The 20,243-nt window shown below is 36.4% G+C and overlaps 1 protein-coding gene across 1 annotated transcript in view; it reads right to left on the reverse strand.

The window, feature by feature from the left end:
• The window catches only part of GLIS3 (GLIS family zinc finger 3), a 453,341-nt gene that overhangs the window by 62,844 nt on the left and 370,254 nt on the right, over positions 1 to 20,243 (reverse strand). The window contains exon 7 of the mRNA XM_004677635.1: positions 2,102 to 2,246. Coding sequence (XP_004677692.1) covers positions 2,102 to 2,246 — 145 coding nt within the window. The remainder of the gene's footprint in view (positions 1 to 2,101; positions 2,247 to 20,243) is intronic.

The raw sequence follows: 20,243 nt of genomic DNA on the forward strand, positions 1-20,243 counted from the left end.
TTAACATACACTCCTGGAGAACACATTTTCGAGAACTTTAAGACAAAGGCTTAAAATTTTTACTTTTTAGTATTTTCTGGCTGTTCTGCTTTAAACTGATGAAAGCAAAATGCAAATGATTTTAGGAGTTTTCTTATATGAGCATCACCAAAACGTAAGGCATAATCAATTTTTTTTTAAAAAAAAGATCAAGAAAAAAGAAAACCCAAGGGAAGAACCCAAGGGAAGCAGGAACAAGGAAAGAAGTAGGAAGGAGAAACTTTCATAATTACAAGCTCATGTGAGAAATAAAATTCCAGCTAAAATAGTTGAGCAAGATTGCTACCTGCCATTCAAATACCCCAGAGTCACAGACAATTCCAGCCAATCTGAAGATGCTTTGTGGATTCTGTGGTATCTTAGGTTCCTCATCCATTATGATAGCTCATCTGCCACAATTGGAGACTCTAAGCTAGCAGCTCAAAATTTTTTTGAAGATCAGACATAGAAAAAGTATCATGAAGAGAAAGAGGAATTCTGTTTGGAATAACAAAACTACCTCTGACAAAACCTCTTTAAAACTAAAAACACATTCAAGACAAATGTGACCTCAAGTTTAAAATGAGCCCTGTACTAGATGTTACTACACAGAGAGAGCAACAATATGAAAGTTTTCCAGCTTATGTTTCCCAAGTCCATTTCAAAAAAGTTTAAATCCAACAAGACTAGCCTATCACCAGAAACTATTATGAATGTTGGGTCACTTTTCACTCAGTTCTGGTTAGCTGAATCTTAATTACTGGGTTTCAGGTCATTGGAAGATCATGGATTTATGGACTAAAGTGGCTTTAAAATGATAATTTAATGGACTAAAATAAATGTTCATATATCAAATACTTGGCAAATTAAACAGACACAGGTACAAACAAAGACAAACAAAATCACATATTTCCATGTATATATATAATGCAAAATATTTATGTATTGATAGAACTTATCTGGTCATGTTTCATGTGTATGTGTATACTTGTACCTGAAATCTCTGTTAAATTTGAGCAGCCCTCAAACAGGCTTTAATTTCATATCCTGGGGTCTCAGTTAGCAGAGGCTTTGTTGTCTCTAAGAACTCAAAATAACTGGGCCACTTACACCTAACAACTATAGATGTTCTGCTGACTGTCCTTGAACTATTTTTCTAGATGCACTTTTCCCTACACTGATCAACAGAAAACTTTCAAATTTAAGAAATTATACAAGTATTATATTTGTTATAATTCACAGTTATGCATCAATAAATGATTAAATTTTTTGGAGTTACTAAACTTAAAAATAAACAAAAAAGACAGTTCCCAGCCAAAACCTGACTCTCGAATCCAATGGAAGGTGGAAACAGGGTTGCAACTCCAGAAAATAGAAAATTCCCATTTTCTGGAATGGGGAGCTGATGGAACTTTTGCTTTCAGATTCACAGTATAACAATGAGTCTTTTTATATGTGCAGATGATAACTAATCAAGTTTGTACATCACCATTATAGAGTAGAAAATACACAAAAATCCAGGCTAAGAAAGGAAGTGAAAAAATAAACTTCATTAAAGCATATTAATTCTTTCTTATTTTTCACTACATAGATGGAAGTTTCAAAATTTATAGTCATCTAGTCAATTATTTTTCAAACACAGGCAGAAGAGTCTGGTCTGAGTGCCATATCCACCCTGCAATGGTTGACAAATGATGGACTTTTCCCCAAGTTGTCCTATCTATGAACATTCTTAAAGACCTAGGTTTCCTTTCAAAATGCAAAGATAACAATGACTGTGCCATTAGGAAACCACATACAATCAGTTACTTGCTTAAGGGAGAAATATTTCCTTTTAATCTAATAGATTTAAGATACCTGGGAGGGTTGTGTGCACTGAACTTTTGGCAAAAGAATCTAAAACTAAAAGAGCTAATGCATTATTTTACTTTATTTATGAGTATGCTTGCAATTTGTAATACACTGATAAAGCAAAAACACAAATGATTTTAGGAGAAATTTTCTCATATGAACATCATTTTAACTAGAGTACAATGAGCTTAGAAAAGGCAGTTGCATTTGAATCTGCCTTTGCTGGCTTTACCTGAATAGAGGTCAGGCCCAGGCCCTGGGGAGCGCGCCACAGCTCCATCAGCTGCAGCATCTCTGGGAGAAGTGGCTGACTGCAGAGGCTGCACAGTGAGGCAATCCGTGAGCAGTTCAGGATGAAGTTCTGCACTGGACCGCAACTAAGAGGAGAAAAGAGGAAACAGATGGAAAAGTAAAGCTGTTTTTGGAGTACTTTCTTGGAAAGGCATTATACCCTAAGGGTCAATGCAATTCAACCCACAAATACTTACCAAGCACCAGCTATGGGTTATGCACTGAGCTTAATTGAAAATAAAAGAGTCAGTTTTCCAATCCTAATAACACTTGGCAGGTGCTTCAGAAAAAATGTGACTAGAGGCAGATCTTACTTCAGTCTTTGATATTTCCACTTCTGGGAACCCAACTTCCTATTACATTTCCTTTAATTTGCTCTGTATCTTATCAGAACTTGTAGTGATAGCAAAAACAAACTCAAATATATTTAGTCCAGATTGGAAAGTGTTTTTAAAAATTGCCATGAAATATCTCAGTGGTAATTAAGAAATGTCCATTGAGATTTGATGCCTATAGATTTAACATAAGAGGAAAATATACAACTTAAATTTTAAAATATTATGGAACATGATTTAAAAAAAAACACAATGTCATTTAGCAGTAATAAAAATCCCAATAGCAAGATAAATGATAATAAAAACATTTAGATATTTATTTTATTCATTACAATAATAAATTACAGTTTTTATATATTAAAGTGTTAGATCTAAAAAAATTAAGCCATAAATATGTTAGAATAAAATACTGGTGAAAAGTTATCTGATATCTTTATAAACATTTTTTGTAGTGTAAAATTCAAATGGAAAAAAATCACAACATAAAACTTCGTTATATAAAGTATTAGCTCTCTGCTTATATACAAATACCTTAAAAATCTAGAAGTGTATTTGTTCAAATACTGAAAATTGATTTCTTCAGTATTTAAAGAGAGCATATATATTGAAGTTTTCTTTTTAAAGATATAGCTAAACCTTTAGATAAAAGGCTGCAGTATACATATTCATCAAATAAGTTTTTATTTAGTATCAGATACTCTGCTAGACTCTAGGGAAACTCTCATGGAGTTTACATTCTAGAGAGAAAGCTGAGATGAACAAGTAAAATACATGCAATATTGGTTGTGAGAAAAAGCTATAACAGAAAGGAAGACAGTGAGTAGACATGAGGGATGATTGCAACTTTACGTTGGGGATCAGAGAAAGTCTCTCGGAGATGCACTGGTTAAAGCCTTGAAAGAGGTAAGGAAACAGAGAAAGTCTCTTGGAGATGCACTGGTTAAAGCCTTGAAAGAGGTAAGGGAACAGCCTTGCAAGCAGGGGGATAGCCTGTCACCCTTGTAGATGCTTGTATTATCTGAGGAATAGTAAGACTAGAACCAAATGAGTTCGGGGCCTAAAGAAGAAAAACAGAAGATGAAGCCAGAGATGGAAGTGGGGAGTGAGAGAGAGTAAATCTGTGTTAATCTCTTTTCCCTTCCAGTTTAGTAGACCAGGAAAAGACCTTCCATATCATTTAAAGCTCTTAAATGTTCTCCAATCCACGAATCATCTAATGGGTGGGATGCTAATGAGAGGGAGGCATATAAGACTGAATCTCCAGGGAGGGAACTGCCTCACCATGCAGCCCTTGACAAGAACACAGTATTTGAAAAAGGAGAAATAAAACCATAGTAAACATAAAAAATGTTCAGCAGACTTTCAAAAGAATACAAAGTTATAAACTTTCTTTTATAACTTGTCATATTATAAAAAAATTAAAAAGTCATGGTAGTAAAAATACAGGAAGGCACTTTTTTTTTTAATGTGGGTGTGAAATAAATAACATTGAAGAAATCTGCAAATTGATGCCAAAGGTCCTGTGTTCCCTTCACTCATTTCCTGAAAAGGTTGCATATGTATACAATACTAGTCTAATTGACACTGGTATAATGTGTGTAAAGCTCTGTGTCATTTTGTCACATTGGTAGATTCCTGTAACTGTCACTGCAATCTAGATACAGAAATATCCCATCATCAGATCTCCCTTAAACTACCCAACCTAAACCCTGGTAGATCTCAATTAGTGTTTTTCTTTTTCTTTTTTTTTCCTTCATCAATAATCAAAGTAGTCCTACATTCCTATGTGTTGATAAAGGAAAATATATCAACTATGTTTTTAAAAGATGAGGGGAAAAATTATCTACTAAATTTTCCAATAACCCAAGTTGTGGAATTATGACTTTCTTTTTGCATTTTATGTATCTATTTTATATCTATTCAACATGTCTATGTTTTTTGTTTGTTTGTTTGCTTTGTTTGCTAGGACTACTGCAGCAAAATAGTATAGGATGGTCAGCTTAAACAATGCAGGAAGACATTCTTGAACAATGTGGATATGAGTGTGCATTGCTACAAACTTTTATGGTGGTAGCTGGTAATACATTTTCAAGAACCATAATCAGATATTAGAATCTGAAGGAAATAGCCAGAGAGGTGAAGAAAGATTTGTCAATGATATCAGATTGACAGCTTAAACTCAGTCATGATGAGAATATTATTGCCATGGGAATTAACAAATACTACACATCAAGCTTTTTCATTAGAGATCTAGTTGTTACACAACCATCACACCACACACACACACACACAGAATCAGTTAAGTTACTGTTCAGAGAGTGTTATTTCTTGGATTTCAAAAAGTTTCATAGAGACAAACATATGTCCAAGTTTTAGTCCAAAACTATGAAAAGGGCACAATGACCCTAGGATGAAAGAAGGAACACTTAACACGTGTAGTGAATAAGACATAATTAAAGTATAATTTCCTCAGTTTTGCCACATTGGAATATCTGTCCAAGACTATCTGAGTTTATGCCTAACCTTCCCAGGGCATTTGAAAAGTATTTTTGTTATTTTGGTACTAACATAACTCATGCTGCTTAAGAAAAACTGGAAAAAAATCAAGGCTTAGAATGAGTTCTGGTGATCACTTTTAATTTATCTTCCATCATTAAAATGTGATCTGGGGCCCACATGTTATACAAAGCATAGACATGAACGTCTTTCTGCTTTCTATTACCAACCACTCTAGGGTTTTACAGTTATCAGTACCGATGAGGTCTTTCCAAGGAATTTCACGGACATGGTTACTCCTGGAGTCAAAAGCAGGCAATCCTTCCTTAGCTTCAACAAGTATTCATGTTTTCCAACAGTGTGATTCCATATGACTCTGTGGTGAGAGTTAATTTGGTTTTCTCTGGGATTAGGCATGGTTCTAGAAAGTGCTTCTTAAATTGAACAAGCCTTTAGGACCTATGCAAAATTTCCAAAGAAGGGCCATATGTATAGAAATGCAGCAATGATATGTAAGTTTAGTATCTTCTCTCCCTCCAGATTATAAGAGTCTGAAAGGGGCTTCCAGATTATTTACGGTTCTTAAACATTTTCCAGTCCAGGAATTATTTCATGGGTGACGAAGGAGGCACATTGCAGAATTTCCTGAGAAGGATATCTTTCAATATAATCCAGTTTTACATTTGGAGAGAAAATTCAACTATTTACATAAAACAAATTACAAAGTTTATATTTCAATAACAACTGAGTCTATGAATATAAAATAAGATAGAAGAACAATTTTTAATGAAATAGTAAATGGTCTTAAGCTGTAGTTCTCAAAACTGTACATATATCAGAAGCACCTCGGGGCTCCACCCCAAAACTGCTCAGTTGGATCTCGGGTAAACTTCTAAAAAGTTCTAAGATGATGACACATGCCTTTGGTCTGGAACATGGTTTCAGAGTAACTGGTCTCTAAGAATCATGATAAGGAGAACTATAAATTTTCTGGTTATGGGAAGAAGAAATGATTCTGGGAATAAGGAATCATATAAGTCAAATTGTCTTTAAAACATGGTCCACAGACCCTCCCTGGTGGCGCAGCGGGTTAAAGCACTGCACTGAGAAGCTAAAGCCACTTCCGCATGAGTTCGATTCCCGCCTGCCCCGGAGGAGACCACATGGCGAGGCAGACCTCTCCTGACCCGCCCACTGCTCCCCTCAGCAGTGTACTTCCTCGATCTGCCTGTTCTGCTCCCCACTCTGTCTTTGGTGAAGTCTCTCACTGCCCCTGAGTCTCTGGCCTGTACCCCAGTTCTGTATGTACAAATAAATAAATCTTTGAAAAAAAAAAAAAAAAAAACATGGTCCACATGTAGTCATTTCTTATTTTCTTCAGAACTCATAATAACAAAGGCTGCCTGAGATTCACGTCTTATAAACAGTTAAATATCTATCTTCTTTTCCATAGATAAATGTGCTAATAATTTTCAACCCAGCTTAATACATGCTCTTTAGGAGACAACAAGGAATTTACATTTGATGATGTCTTTATTGTTCATTATGAAAAGAAGTGAAATCTGAATTCACTGATCATCAATTTGTCAAGTGCTGTGTGTTGCACAAAACCAGGGACTTCCATTCACACTGCAATTCATGGCTCTTAGACTTTGTGCAGTAGGGAATCCTTGGTAAGGTCTTTGCTTCCTAGGAGACTCACTTCATCCCCTATTATTATCCACAGACATATAAACCCCTTGTCTCTTCTCCCACCCTTCCTAGAGATTCCACATGGTTCAGAGAGATTCCACTCTGATGTAGGGATACACTGGTGGTTAATCTGTATCAACTTGCCTGGAATATAGTTCCCAGTTATTCAAATACACTCTAGTGGTTGCTTAAGGAATTTTATCAATAGGGTTACATCTATAGTAAGTTGACTTTAAGCAAAGGAAATCATTCTCTGTAATTTGTGTGGGCCTCAGCCACTCAGTACAAGGCCTTAAGAGAGAGGGAAAGAGAAAGAATCTAAGGTTTCCCTGAAAAACAAACAAACAAACAAACAAACAAAAAACTTTCAACACTGACCAAAGTTTCCAGCCTACAGATTTCTTATTTGCTAAGCTCCCACAACCATACAAGCTAATTCCTTAATCACTGTCCCTCTCTCCCCATTTGTTTCTCACTGGTTCTGTTTCTCTCAAAAAGTCTGACTGATATAGATTAGATATCTATATAGAAAGCTACTACCATATGATGGTCATTTCAGGTCAGGAAGAAAAGAGCATCGTGCAGAGGAATCCAACAGAAAAAGATGGGTGCTCACAGTTAGCATTCTTTAAAAGATTGCATTTCAATTCAATAATACATGCACAATCCCCATTTGTGCCCATTGCTGGGTGCCTCACAATACCCCAATGAGGTGAACATCGCCATGATTTCCATTTCAAGGATAAGCAAGTTAGAGAAACTCAGTTAGCTTTAAGAGTAAGGTTTAGATTCCATGTGTCAGAATCCAAAGTCAGACTCTTTGATGTCACATTAAATTGATTCTAGCTTAAGAAATAACTCACCCCAAACTTCTTATCTCCACCACTCCACACACACTCACATGCTTCTAATTTCCTCTCAAGATGTTCTATTTCAGTCAGGAGTCTATCATTTAGATAGTAGCCCAGTAGGACAAAGAGCAAAGGGGCCTCAGTTTCTCTGCAAGTGTTCTAACATATTTCATTATCACTTTGTAGATGCTGACACCATGCTCTTAAGGGAAAGGATTATTGCTGTTGTTGAGGTAGAGATGGGGCAATACAACAAACCACTGCTGTTTTGGACATGATTCTATTCTGTGCAAGTAATATGAATATCTGTAGTGGAAAAAAATAAAGCATGACACACATTATTTCTTAAGATTATTTTCACAGATCTTAAGTACATGTACAGTGGCCCCAGGGCACGGATTTAAATGATCTTAATTGGGGTTATCTACTACAGTACCACTGACAGAAGACACCTCACTTTTTTCTTCTCATTGTCCAGTACTCTGCTAGTCCCTTGTATCCTCATCCTCAGCCTCTGCCTTCCCTGATGTTCTCTTTGGTTCTCAGTCCTGTCTCTGTGGAACTCAGGCAAACTATGTGAGGATTCACATTGCCAAGTTTTTCAGGCTTTTAGACATAAGGTCAGGGAAGGCTTCTAAAAAGGGTGGATATTTTAGGTTGAAACCTGATGAAATGAGAGAGCAGGGCATGTAGCAAGAATATTTCATGTAGATGGATGGAAAAAAAGAAAGAAAGAAAGAAAGAAGTCAAAGGAGGAAACAAGCTGATGGATTCTGGAAACAGCTACTGATGAGAATAAGGAAGAGGACATAGGAAAGGATGTAGCACCGGGCAAAGGAGGGAGCAGAGATACAGCCAGAAGTCAGGTCATGTCTTCTCTCTGACACATGAAGATTTAGTGTTTGAGTTCATTGTAATGACAAGCCAGCAGGAGGGTGTGAGTAGGAAAGCAACTGTTTTGACTTACAATATAAAAGGATAGATCTGATTATCACATGGAAAACAGGCAGTAGGAACAGAGTGTTGTTAGAGACTATTTTAACAATCCAAATGGGATACTGTTAGCTTGGAGTCTGAGGTGGTTAAGACTAGTCAGTTTCTAATCTGAAGGTGGAGTTGAAGTAGGTACAGAATATGAGATAATAGGAGGAATCAAAGAGGGCTCCAGCTTTTGACCTACGGAATAATAGGAAAGAGAGGAGTTAGTGGATGAAAGGCAAATCAGTTGCTTGGTTTTGATAAGTTTACCCTGAGATGATTCTGGACTTCCAGGTGGAGAGGCACTTAGGAAACTGGACATTAGAGGGGAGTTCAGGGAGCAAGATGGACCACTAATTATAACCCTTGGCTCTACATTTCCGTCCAGCTTTCCTCCCAATCCAACCTGGGATTTCAGACAAACTGTCCCAAAATACAGTTTATCATGTCATATTCAAGAAAAAAATATCTTCCATGTGTAGGACACACACAAGAGCCTTTATGGTATACCATGGTAGATAATTCCCCTAGCTTTTAAAAACTTTTGAACCTATGAGAGTGCTATTTCACTGTCTGCAAACATCCTATTGTTTATATTGTTCATTCTTCCTGCCTGGAATCCTCCTTCCTCTCTAAGTTCTCCAAGAGTCGGTTTATAGTTGATAGTTTATAGCCTCCCAAATGAAGCCCCTCATAACCAGGCCAGCACATACTGGGCTTCTCATGACACATGGAAAGTTTCAGATCCTGCAATGATACATGTAGTTCAGGCTTCATTTCTTTTTATGAAACTAGTTTTCACAATCATGTTTTAAAGTTGATCTGTACCTGGTGGAATGACTATCTTTTAAACTTAAAATCCCACTGCACCTGGCAGAGTGGGATCAACATCTAAGAAAATTATTCAGTGTTGCTTGGATTTGTAAAAATAAGGCACCATTTTTCATCTAAAGAAAGTTACAATCCTAGTGGATGTATGAGGATAATATGAGGTATTGTCTTAATTTCCCCTCCTAATGGAGAATTTTAAAATATACAATCTTCTTCCCAGGTCTCCTCTGATCTCTTTTATTAGCTCTACGCTATTCCCTCCCCTAGCTTTGATATACCCATTCTCTGGCTCTGGGTACTTTATTGTGTTAGTTTGCAGCTCCTCTCACCCATCCCCAACACACACACATAAATGACAAACCAGTGTTCCTTGGCCTTTAAGTGGGACAAACTCAGGAGTATGAGTTATGTTAAAAAAGCTCCCGTAGGATCAGTCCTGTCTAGCTCCTTGTCCTTTCCTTATTCCTCCATGAGGTACTCCCAGGAGCACTTCCTTAATAGTAATTCACAAGAACCTGAATCCCTGACATGCAATCTGCTTCTGGCAACACCCAGCTTATTAAGCAACTCCAAAACTTATTTGATTTGGTTCAGGAATGAAGAGCTGATGAGCAGCCTGCACTTGATGCTCAGATGCACCTTTGTTCCTTTTTCTTCAGTTTCTGCTCTGCCCATACGCCAGGAATATTGGAAATAGATGTTTTGTAGGAGTGAGGTATTCTGAGCCATGATGGCTGATACTAAAAGTATAATTGTGGAAAATAAATTAAAAACAAAATTCTAATATACAAAACCATCAGTATCCAAAAGGACCTCAGATATTACTGGGTCCAAACTTCTATCTTCGATACGACTTCTCTTCCAGCAACCCCAGTAATTCTCAGAGTTTGCTTGATACCCTACAGTAATGGAAAACTTACTTCTTCACCTTGGCAGTTAGATTTAATTTTAGATGGCTCTAATTGTCAGTATGCTTTATTGTATATTGAGTCCTAATATATCTCACAGCAACTACTAGAACAACATGCATCCTTCTATTTATGAATCTGCAGTAAGGTTCATGAATATAACAGAAAGAAAGGAGACATCTCTGTGTTTCAGAAACTGGTCTTTGTGTTTTGAGTGTTAATGATCCTGATGTTCAATGACCCATGTTAAGACTTAATTTCCCAACCTATCCAGGTGCAACTAAACAAATTGGCTCCTTAGCTTCTGTACAATCTCCCATTATGATAGTTTTTCAACATTAATAATGAAATCACCCATCAAGGTTTGACAAGGTTCCTGAATTTGGAAATCTGAGCTACTTCCCTAACAATGTAGGAATTTTTCCTAATATACTAAAAACAAGGCACCGTCAATTGTGATTTGTATTTGTTTCTTTGTTCAAGACTATTCTGTTAATGTTTATAAGCTCTCAAAATAAGAGACAGAAATTCTACTCCCCGTCATTTTCTCATTTCAGATATGATTGAATAATTGTCCAAGATTAAGAGAGTCAAGTGGAAATAATTAGGAAAGGGAAAATAGCCCAGATTCTTCCAATTTCAGTCGCTTTACATTTTATTCCAAGAGCAAAGGCATTCTGTTAGTCTGAAACTAGACATACTTCCAAAGAAAACGAGGCACAATCAAAAAGGCTTTTTGTTTTCCTTTTCTCTAGTAACCACAGTCTATCTGGGCTGTGCATGTTTATGCATCACCTTGTAGGGATTCCTTTGTTCTCCAGAAATCAAATGCTACCAAAATATATTTCTGAAGAAACTCAGCCAGAAGGAAAGACAAGCAGGATTTTTTCCCAGAGGGTTAAGGTTTATAACTAGAACATTTTCATCAAGCATTCTCTTTGACACTTAGAGCAATGTGGGTCTCAGGGAATTAACTCATTGCCAAAAGGCTTAAAAATAATTACAATGAATTAACCTATTATATTAATTACAATTAATTTCCAGTTGAATCTAAAAATTCTCTCTCTTGGGGATTCCTTAGCACTGACATTTATGAAGTGGCTTTGGCATATCATAGGTAATTAATCTCCAACAATCTGCTATCAAATTCATTTCCTTTGGGGATGACCAATTTGCAAAGAGGAGAAGAAATGAGAGGGAAGACTTACAAAAAGAGCACTGAAGAAACCTCTTTGGGAATATGAAATACCTTGAAACACCTTGCAGTTCTATACAGGGATACTTATTTGGTTAGTGGTAACTCTAAAAACCAAAAATTTTATATATAGCTAATTAATGAGCATATCACAATATGTCACTAGCTAAACATGTGGGGTATATCTTAACTTGAGACACATAAAATCAGTGCTAGTATAGATACCACAAAAACTGTTGGTTATTTAGTTCAAAGTGATGCTTGATGAGAACTGTTTACAGAAACAGAATTTCAAAGTAAAAAGGAATCAGGAGGTTACAACCCTGTGTTCCAACTGCACAGCAGTGCTGTCCAACAGGACTTTCCTTGATGTTGGAAAAGTACTGTGTGGTGTTAACTAGTATTCACTCATCATGTGGTTCATGAGCACTTGCAATGTGGCTGGTGTAACTGAAGAACCAGTTTATTTAATTTAATTAATTTAAAATTAAAAGAATAATATTAAACTGCATGATATTACTGCAGATCATGGTGGCCAAGCAACCTCCGTCTAAATCCCTCTGATGACAGGGAGCTCACTGCCTCACAGCTCAGCACCCTGTATTGTCAAGTATGTCTAATCACGAGAACATTTTGCCTTGAGATGGACTATCTTATCTCTGTCTACAATAATTTCCACCCACTGGGATTTATTCCTCCCCCAAAACACAGAGCATAACTTTGCTCATAGCTGCTAGTTCCTTCAAGATCTGAGAAGTCTCCAAAAGCTGTATTATCATAGAATTTCATTCCCGAAAGAGGCCTCTCTGTTGGCAGCTTTTTCTTCCAGGCTTTATAGTTTTATATATTTATACAGACAAAGAGAGGATACTTAGGAGAAAAACTAAATCCCTTTAGTTTACAAAATTGTGGTCCAACAACTGTATGATTCTGGCCAAGATGTACTCATTTGCCTGAGGGTGGTTTCCTTCTGTAAAATGGGAATAATATTGAGCTATGTGCTCCTGTGTGAACTTAATACAGATAAATTACTAACATATTCCTGCTCTCCCATGTAGAAAATGGTTCCATTCACCACCAAATAGCTCTTCACTGGACCTCAAGGGCCTATGTGCATAAGATATTTCAATACTAATATAGTGAACCAATTTTCTGGCCAGGAAAGTGTACTGTGTTCTATTCCAGATTACCAACCTATATTACTGCAAAATAAAAAGTCAAGAGTATTTTTAAAAATAAATGTTATATTATTCATTCATTAATTCATTCTTCATATGTTTAATGAGCCTTTCCATTTGTCCAAAACTGCTATATCTAGGGGCTGAAATGGTACACAAGAGTTCCTTGCCTTCATGGAATTTACAGTATGGCTCAAAATACAAATGAACAAAAACCTCACAACAAGTAAACACCATAGATGTTTCTTTATATGTAATACTCTTTATTTCTGATGCCTCTTTATATTAGAAACTATCTTTTCAAGCTCTGTTGTGGTGCAAAATCTCTTGGCTGCATTTTGTTCGATTCAATTACTCAGATGGCTTCCACATTTTCTGCTTCAGTGTCATCTGCAAACTTGCTAAAAACATTCTCTGGCACAAAAGTTGATGTTAAATGTTCCCCTATGAATGAGTTATCTCTGAAAAATAGCTCATGCCCTATCGACACTAAGCCACGAACAACCACTTAATAGCTTACCCATGATATGTATCAGGAAAGATAAGAATATAGCTCTAATCCAGAATGCCTGGATTAGAACTTCAGTACCCTTAAGAAATGTTAAGATATCTGCATCCCCTAAACTCAGTGTCTTCTGTACATTGTGGAAAATAGCAGTTTTATAGGATTGTTTTAGGGATAACATGAGATAATCAAGTATGCCACTAAAGCACAATATATACTCAACATCCAAGGCCATGTAACTACTATTCCTATTATTACTTTTTTTTCCATTAATATCCAGCACAGAAGCATTATAGTACTCTGTAACAAGTACTTTTTTTTCATTTTTTTTTCTATCTATTTTTTAGATATCTACTTCTGCTCCAACCTTATCAACTTCTTTCTTTTGTAGTGCAGTATAGCAACATGACAAAGGAAAAAGAAAGAGGATTGTGGGGTCAAATAGATGCAAATTTAAATCTCACTACTGCCACTTACTAATATGTGGACTTTGGCAAAATATTTAGCCTCAAAAGGCTTCAGTACCATTTTCTGTAGAATGGGGATGATAATACTAACTTCATGAGCTTGTTACAAGATTATACAAAGCGACCTAAGGAAAGAGACTAACACAGTACACAGCTTGTTTTGTTTTCATTATCAAACTAGAAACTATGATGATTTTTAGGAGCAATGCCTGTCAGAACCCCTTGGTTTTCAGGAGAAATAGTCTGTGGCCAAACAGCATCCTAATTAAGACTGCACACTTTCCACTAATGAATATCACCCTGAAATTATTCTAAGAGAATTTAGTTGGCTTTCATGCCCTTGGAAAAATCTAAAATATATTAGAAATCTAAGTCAAGAATAAAATGTTTTCAGAACACTTTGGGGATGTGAATAGTTCATCTGTACCACTATCTAGTTATCTTGGACAGAACTGAGGATTTGAAATTCAAGTCAGAAAGGCACGCAATTTGAATTTTTTTGTATTATTACCTTTATAAAAACATCATTTCCCCCAAGTAAATAGTATTCCAAAATGACACCAAAAATTATACAATTTTTTTCTAACTGGAAAATAATACACAAATGGTCATAGTCAGCAGTGGGTTTAAATTTCTATGAAGGAACAACTAAAAAGCAGAATATAAATTAAAGGGTAGATTCTCTTCTTTAGACAAGTAGAGACATATCAATATGGAATTTCATTTGACCATGTAAAACATCTTTCTTTACCCCGTGAGGCCCAGTTTTGTAGCTGTATAGATTCAAAGGAAGTCAAAGGATTTACTTCTATGATAACTATATAAATTCCTCCTGACTCCGCCCACACAGATTCCATCCCATCCAGTCAAGTGTAGCATTTTTCTGTCTATTCAAGTATTCTCAAGGTTTAATTAAAGCAGCCAGCTATCAGGTAATTACTTCCCCTATCCATCCTACCAGTTCCTTATTGTCTCCTTTTGAATTTGATTTCTGACTACGAACCCTGCCTGTGCAATAGTTTAGGAAGTGTGGGGAGACACTAACTACAGAAGTCATTTTTTCCCTTCCCTTCATTTAATTAGATTGTAGAAGATTTAGGCTGATTCTAATGTACCTGAGTGTTTGGACAACTCTTAAAATGCCTACTTTTAAAAACTGAAGGCTGTCATTTCAATAGAAAGTGCTTGCTTTCTGTTCTCCCATCCACCTCATACTCAACAGTCAATTTAATTTTCCTCAAGTACATTGCTGACAATGTCACTCCCTCACTTCAAAGCTCTTTAACCACTCCCTGAAGCATTACCTACAGTCCAAATACGCAGGCCTTAGTGGGCTGGTTCTCACCCAGCTGTGTAGTTTCATGTCCCATGTCTCCGTGTCCTCTAATCCTTTCAGTCTCCATTACATCTCATGCTATCTTGTGGCCACAAGCCTCCTTCATCTAGATTCACTCTTTCTCCAGACTCTCCATATCTATAACACATCCTCTACAGTCTTCAAAGTCAAATTCAATACCATGAAGTTTTTCCATTCCAAAGTAATTTCTTCCTTTTATTAAAACACTAGCAGCAATTTCTCTGTATCACTAATTTTGGTTTCCTACATTCTATAATACTTCTTTATAAACTATATACATGTGTCACAGAAGACAAAAAAAAAAAACTCCTTGTAAACAGAATCTATGTTTGTTTTTATCACATAAACTAAAACAATGCTTCTTTTTATATCAAAGGTACCTCCTAAATATTTGGGGAAAATGTGTGAATAAAATAAATGAATGAATAACAAATCTATCAGTAACTATCAAGGATTCACTATTCATGCTTACCCTTTAGGGAAGCGTCTAAAGACAGATGAAATCATGTCTTCATGCAATATGAGAGAAGAGAAGAATGAGGCAGTTTCAGCAAGCTGAAATTATCAGCTATGAATATAATAGGAACTAGTCAAGTGAAATCTTAAGAGAATATTTTAAAAAGACACTTGGGAACTTTATTTCCTTATAACACTACGTCCTTGTTCATGCCAAATTTCACTAAATAATGCTGTTCAAATTTATACATTGCATCTTGGAATGTGCAAATGAGCAATCCTTCCAATAAGAAATGCTAATTCATTACATTTACACTTCATATCTCTCATTCATCTGGAAAGACTGGGAACAAGTCCAATCTTCTACCTTGCTTTTAAAGATTCAATGTCTAGCATATATTTGATACGAAGAATACAGAAATTTCAAGCCAGTGAGCTCAAAATTACATATTCTAGCCATCTTTTTGACTTAAGCAAGATGAGAACATCTTTCTTTTGACTTCTGGTTTAGTAAGTCACCAGGTGTGGCCTTGCTCCCTCGTAACTGTTCCACATAGAGACCTTAACACTGCTTTAGAGCCTTGTCCTTCCAAAGTAACATCACCAACATAAGCACTGTGTACAGTATTACTTTTGCTATTACAACAAAACATTTTACAGAAGGCAATTTCTACTCTCTTTTCCAAAGACTGTGTGACTTACAGTGATCCATAATCACATAGCCTTTTGATGTTAAAGTGAAGTGAAATTACTGTCTTTGATAAGGAGATTTTGTTCAGAGAAGTTCTTAACAGTGAACTGGACAGTAACCAGACTCCTTTGGAACCTTCCTATTGTTTCTGCAGCCTCTGTTAAAGTCAATTTCATGTTTAGAATCTATTATTCTTTCTTCAGGCATTGACATACTTTTGTCTTTTTTTCTTATCATCTACTTCTGGTAATAAGCCCAAGTATCTTCTCAAAAAAAAAAAAATCAAACAAGAAATTAACCTCACTCTACAAATCCAGACTAGAAAGCCTGCAATCCAAGGAGTACAGAAAGATGATGAATGCTGCCAGTGCCACTTACCGTACAAAAACTACATTTTATGAGCTCTATCCTAGATTCCTAGATGACAGTAGTCTCCTGGTTCTAAAAGAAGAGGAGGAAGAAGACCATGTCAAGATGAGGAAGTAGAAACAAGTGTTATTCAGGGTGAACAGTGTCTAAGCTGAAGAACATGATTCTATTTTTCTTCACCAGATATCCTAGCATATATGCATTTGTCCTCATGGTCTGTAGGGTAGGGACTCCAAATTCAGTCAAACTCCACTCTCAAATTCTCTGGGCTTCATGCTGCTTGGCTGTCATCATTATTAGCAACCCCTTGGGATGATGCTATTATTGGAAGTAATTTAACGTTCTGACACTACAGGAGGCTAGTACAAGTTATAGTTACTTCAGATCTCTGCAAAGAGCTCGGTGTGCTGGTAACTTTTAGTTCACTAGAAATAAATTTATCGAGAAATACATAAATATGCACTGCTGAGGGATGGGAAAGTGCCATAGAAAGACATGTCTCTCTTTCATCCCTAATAATCCTCCAATGTGGAGCTATGGAAAATACATGTGCTTTTGAGTCAATCAATCAACATTTCAAGTCAGTGTGGGGGCCATATTTTTGTATGATATTAAAAAAGGAAATCAGGTATATATGTTTAACAAATCATCAGTACTGCACACTGAAGAAAATTTTCAGAAACAAAAAGGTCAAGGGAAGGTAGTATATGAAATAGCAGTGACTTCATCTTTCCCTGGTATTTTGAAGATCAAGAGAATACCTCTCTTCCCAGTGAGACACTCTGCTCCACACAACCCCCTCACTCCCAACTGCCATTCAGTCCTCTACCTGTCTACTGGGAGAACCAAACACATTCCTTGGTTTCCCATGTCATTACCATAGGCTGAAATGATATAACAATAACAACAAACAGGGATATTCCTCTGTGCCAGCTCTCTAATCAGTTTCAAATATGTGTTGTTGGTTCTCACTGACACCACTCAAAGGAACTGGCCACTCATGGTCTCAAAAGTTTTACAACAAATTGTGTGATTAAATTCCTTAAACATGCCTGTCCATTACTAATCCTCTTTTGCCAACTTCCCTTTCAGAGAAAAATTGCATCGTTCCATGGTGCCTGATTTACATTTCATTTTGAGAATACAAAGTTAAGGAATTAAAGTTAAGGATTAAAACACTTACTTTTTACTGTATTTCCCCCCCCCCCTTTCCCAACTGGCTTCCTGGTTGCCATGGCTACCGTTCACTGGTCCTTAGCCCTGAATGCACATCTCTTCGCATTAATAAAATATTTTAAATGAGATTTCATGGAAAACAATAGGAAAGTAGCTTTAAGTGCACATGTTCTTGAGAGAAGCAGCTAGAATTTTTTTTTTAATGTCTCTTATCTTAGTCCTTTTATTGGTATCCTCCAGAGTGAAACTCAAGACTCAAAGACAGTAAAGGGACACTCTAAAGATACACAATGCAAAATCTGAATTGTGCAGCAGTGGCAAGAGGAGATTACTTTGAGATAGAGAGCTAGTCCTTAGTTTACAACCTAGTGTTTATAGGAAGATTGAGGGTCCCTGGGAATTTCTCAAATGTTACAATACCACAGAACATTTTAAAGGCACAAATGCACGCAAATGCAGTGTTGCAATTCCACATTGCAAATGCCAGCCAGGAAATGAAAAACTGAGACTTTCACAATCACAAGTTAACTTAACCATATCAATGTAAATATCACTGCTTTGTAGCCAAGCTGCTGGCGTTCCTGGTGGCAGCATCTGCACAGCAGTGTGTCCAGGATGTGATAGCCAAGCACTCTCAGAGCTGAAGATGTACACTGTACACTGCACACAGCTGATGTTGAGTTGGTGTCAAAATAAAGGTTGACACTGACAAGTGAGCAAACACAACTGCATTTGAGTTATTCCTTTATAAATACTTTGCTGACATTCATCTTAGACTATACTTACTATCTACATTCCTCTAAAAAGCCAAGGAAAACTAAGGAGCTGGAATAGCAAAACTCTATTTTAAGATACCTCTTCTTTTTTTACATTCCTGTGATTTATTTATTTTATCACTGGAAGTTTATGCTTTTTTATTGTATTCCCCCACCAGTGCCTCTAGCAACCCCCAATCTGCTCTCTGTTTAAGATATTTATTCTTAAAATCCAATAGGTCATCTCCATGATGAATTGTCAAGTATTTCTAAAAGCCCACCCCACCCATTTTTTCCCCTCATGTTCTCCAATGCTTAGTTTTTCTTGGTCATCCAATGATTTTAAGTAATTCCTTTATCCCCCAAGACCCAGCTGAAACTTCTTTTCCTGGCTCATTTCCTGTTTCTTCCACTCTATATACTCCTGTTACAACCACCTTCCTTGTTTGGTGTCCACAAAGGACAGATATAGATAGTGCTTGAAAGTTTGTAATTAAAGTCATATTGATATGTTAATGAGAGTAAAGCAACTACTATGTTGCCTTTGTGACATAACAAAACAAAACTATATAGGTATCTCTGGAGACAATTACAAAACTGAAAAAAGTGATTGTGATGGTGGCAATCTTACGCATTGTACCAGATGAGCAGTAGGGTAATTTTAAGTAGAGATAAGCAACTGTCACATGAAATCATTGTGATGTTACTGATAGGTAGGACTGTAAAGTATGAGGCAAATGTGGATGGAAATGGTTAGAGTTATATACAGACCCATGATGTACAGAATCATGTCTTTTAAACATTCATGCTCCTTGGCTTCTTCTTTTGGAAACAACTTTTATTTCGGCATAGTCCTAAATATAAAGGGCCAGCTTATGGTAGGCAGAAGTTATCTCCATTCTTGGATGATACTATTGGCCTAGCCACACAAAGGATAGTTTAGAGAATTTTGAGGATAGTACACAAAGTATTGGAGGTCCCTAGAGACAGAGCCCCAGTCAGGGATCCTGCTGCCATCTTCTGACAGCAGTAGAGCTTTTGATAAGAATCCTGGTGCCAAGACATTGTTGACAGGTTACAAATTTCCCACATCAGAAAAACAGAAAGTCCAAAGTAAGAACTGAAGAGTTGAAGGAGAACTTGGATGTGGAGTCAAAAAACTTCATCAGGAGTATATAGTCTTATTATTTGAGTGTGTTTTGCAGTTATTTAACTTCTCTGAACTTAGATCTTTCATATCTAAAATTTTAGGGATTGCAATGAAACTTTAGTACTAGCCTTGCAGAATTGCCATGAAGAGTGAGGAGGTAAACTGTATAACACAGGAATATGGCAGTTGTTAGTGTTCTTCACATTTCCTTTTAGTATTTTTTTTATTATTTTATAAGGTAAGAGAATAAAAATGGATAACTATGGGTAAGTTATTACTGGATGTTTTCAATGCCAATACACCCAATTTTGCTATTATTAATGGTTAAAGAAGTGTAAGAATTAATGAGCATTTTTCTGTGTCAGAATCTGATCAATGTTACGGTTAGTATCTACAATGGGAGTGGCTCATAGTACACACTTGGTTGCTGTTTTTGAACACAGAGAGGAAATCTGATTCTCTGTATTTGCTTATGTACAAATGCGGAAATGTCAAGGATGTCCTTTGCACTATCATCTCAAACTACAGTTTCTATTCAAAGTCCGCAGTGAGTAAATATTACCCAAATTGTTATAGCCGGTGCCTGTCTACTACACTAGCCCAAAGCACTACTGTGAAATAGATCTTCTTGTTTGCCATGTTCTGTCTTTACCTGCTTTCTCTATTAATTCATCTTTTTTCAGACCTGAATTT

The sequence above is a fragment of the Condylura cristata genome, unplaced genomic scaffold (genome assembly GCF_000260355.1).
Source record: "Condylura cristata isolate star-nosed mole 26May11 unplaced genomic scaffold, ConCri1.0 scaffold00006, whole genome shotgun sequence".
NCBI classification, from domain to species: domain Eukaryota; kingdom Metazoa; phylum Chordata; class Mammalia; order Eulipotyphla; family Talpidae; genus Condylura; species Condylura cristata.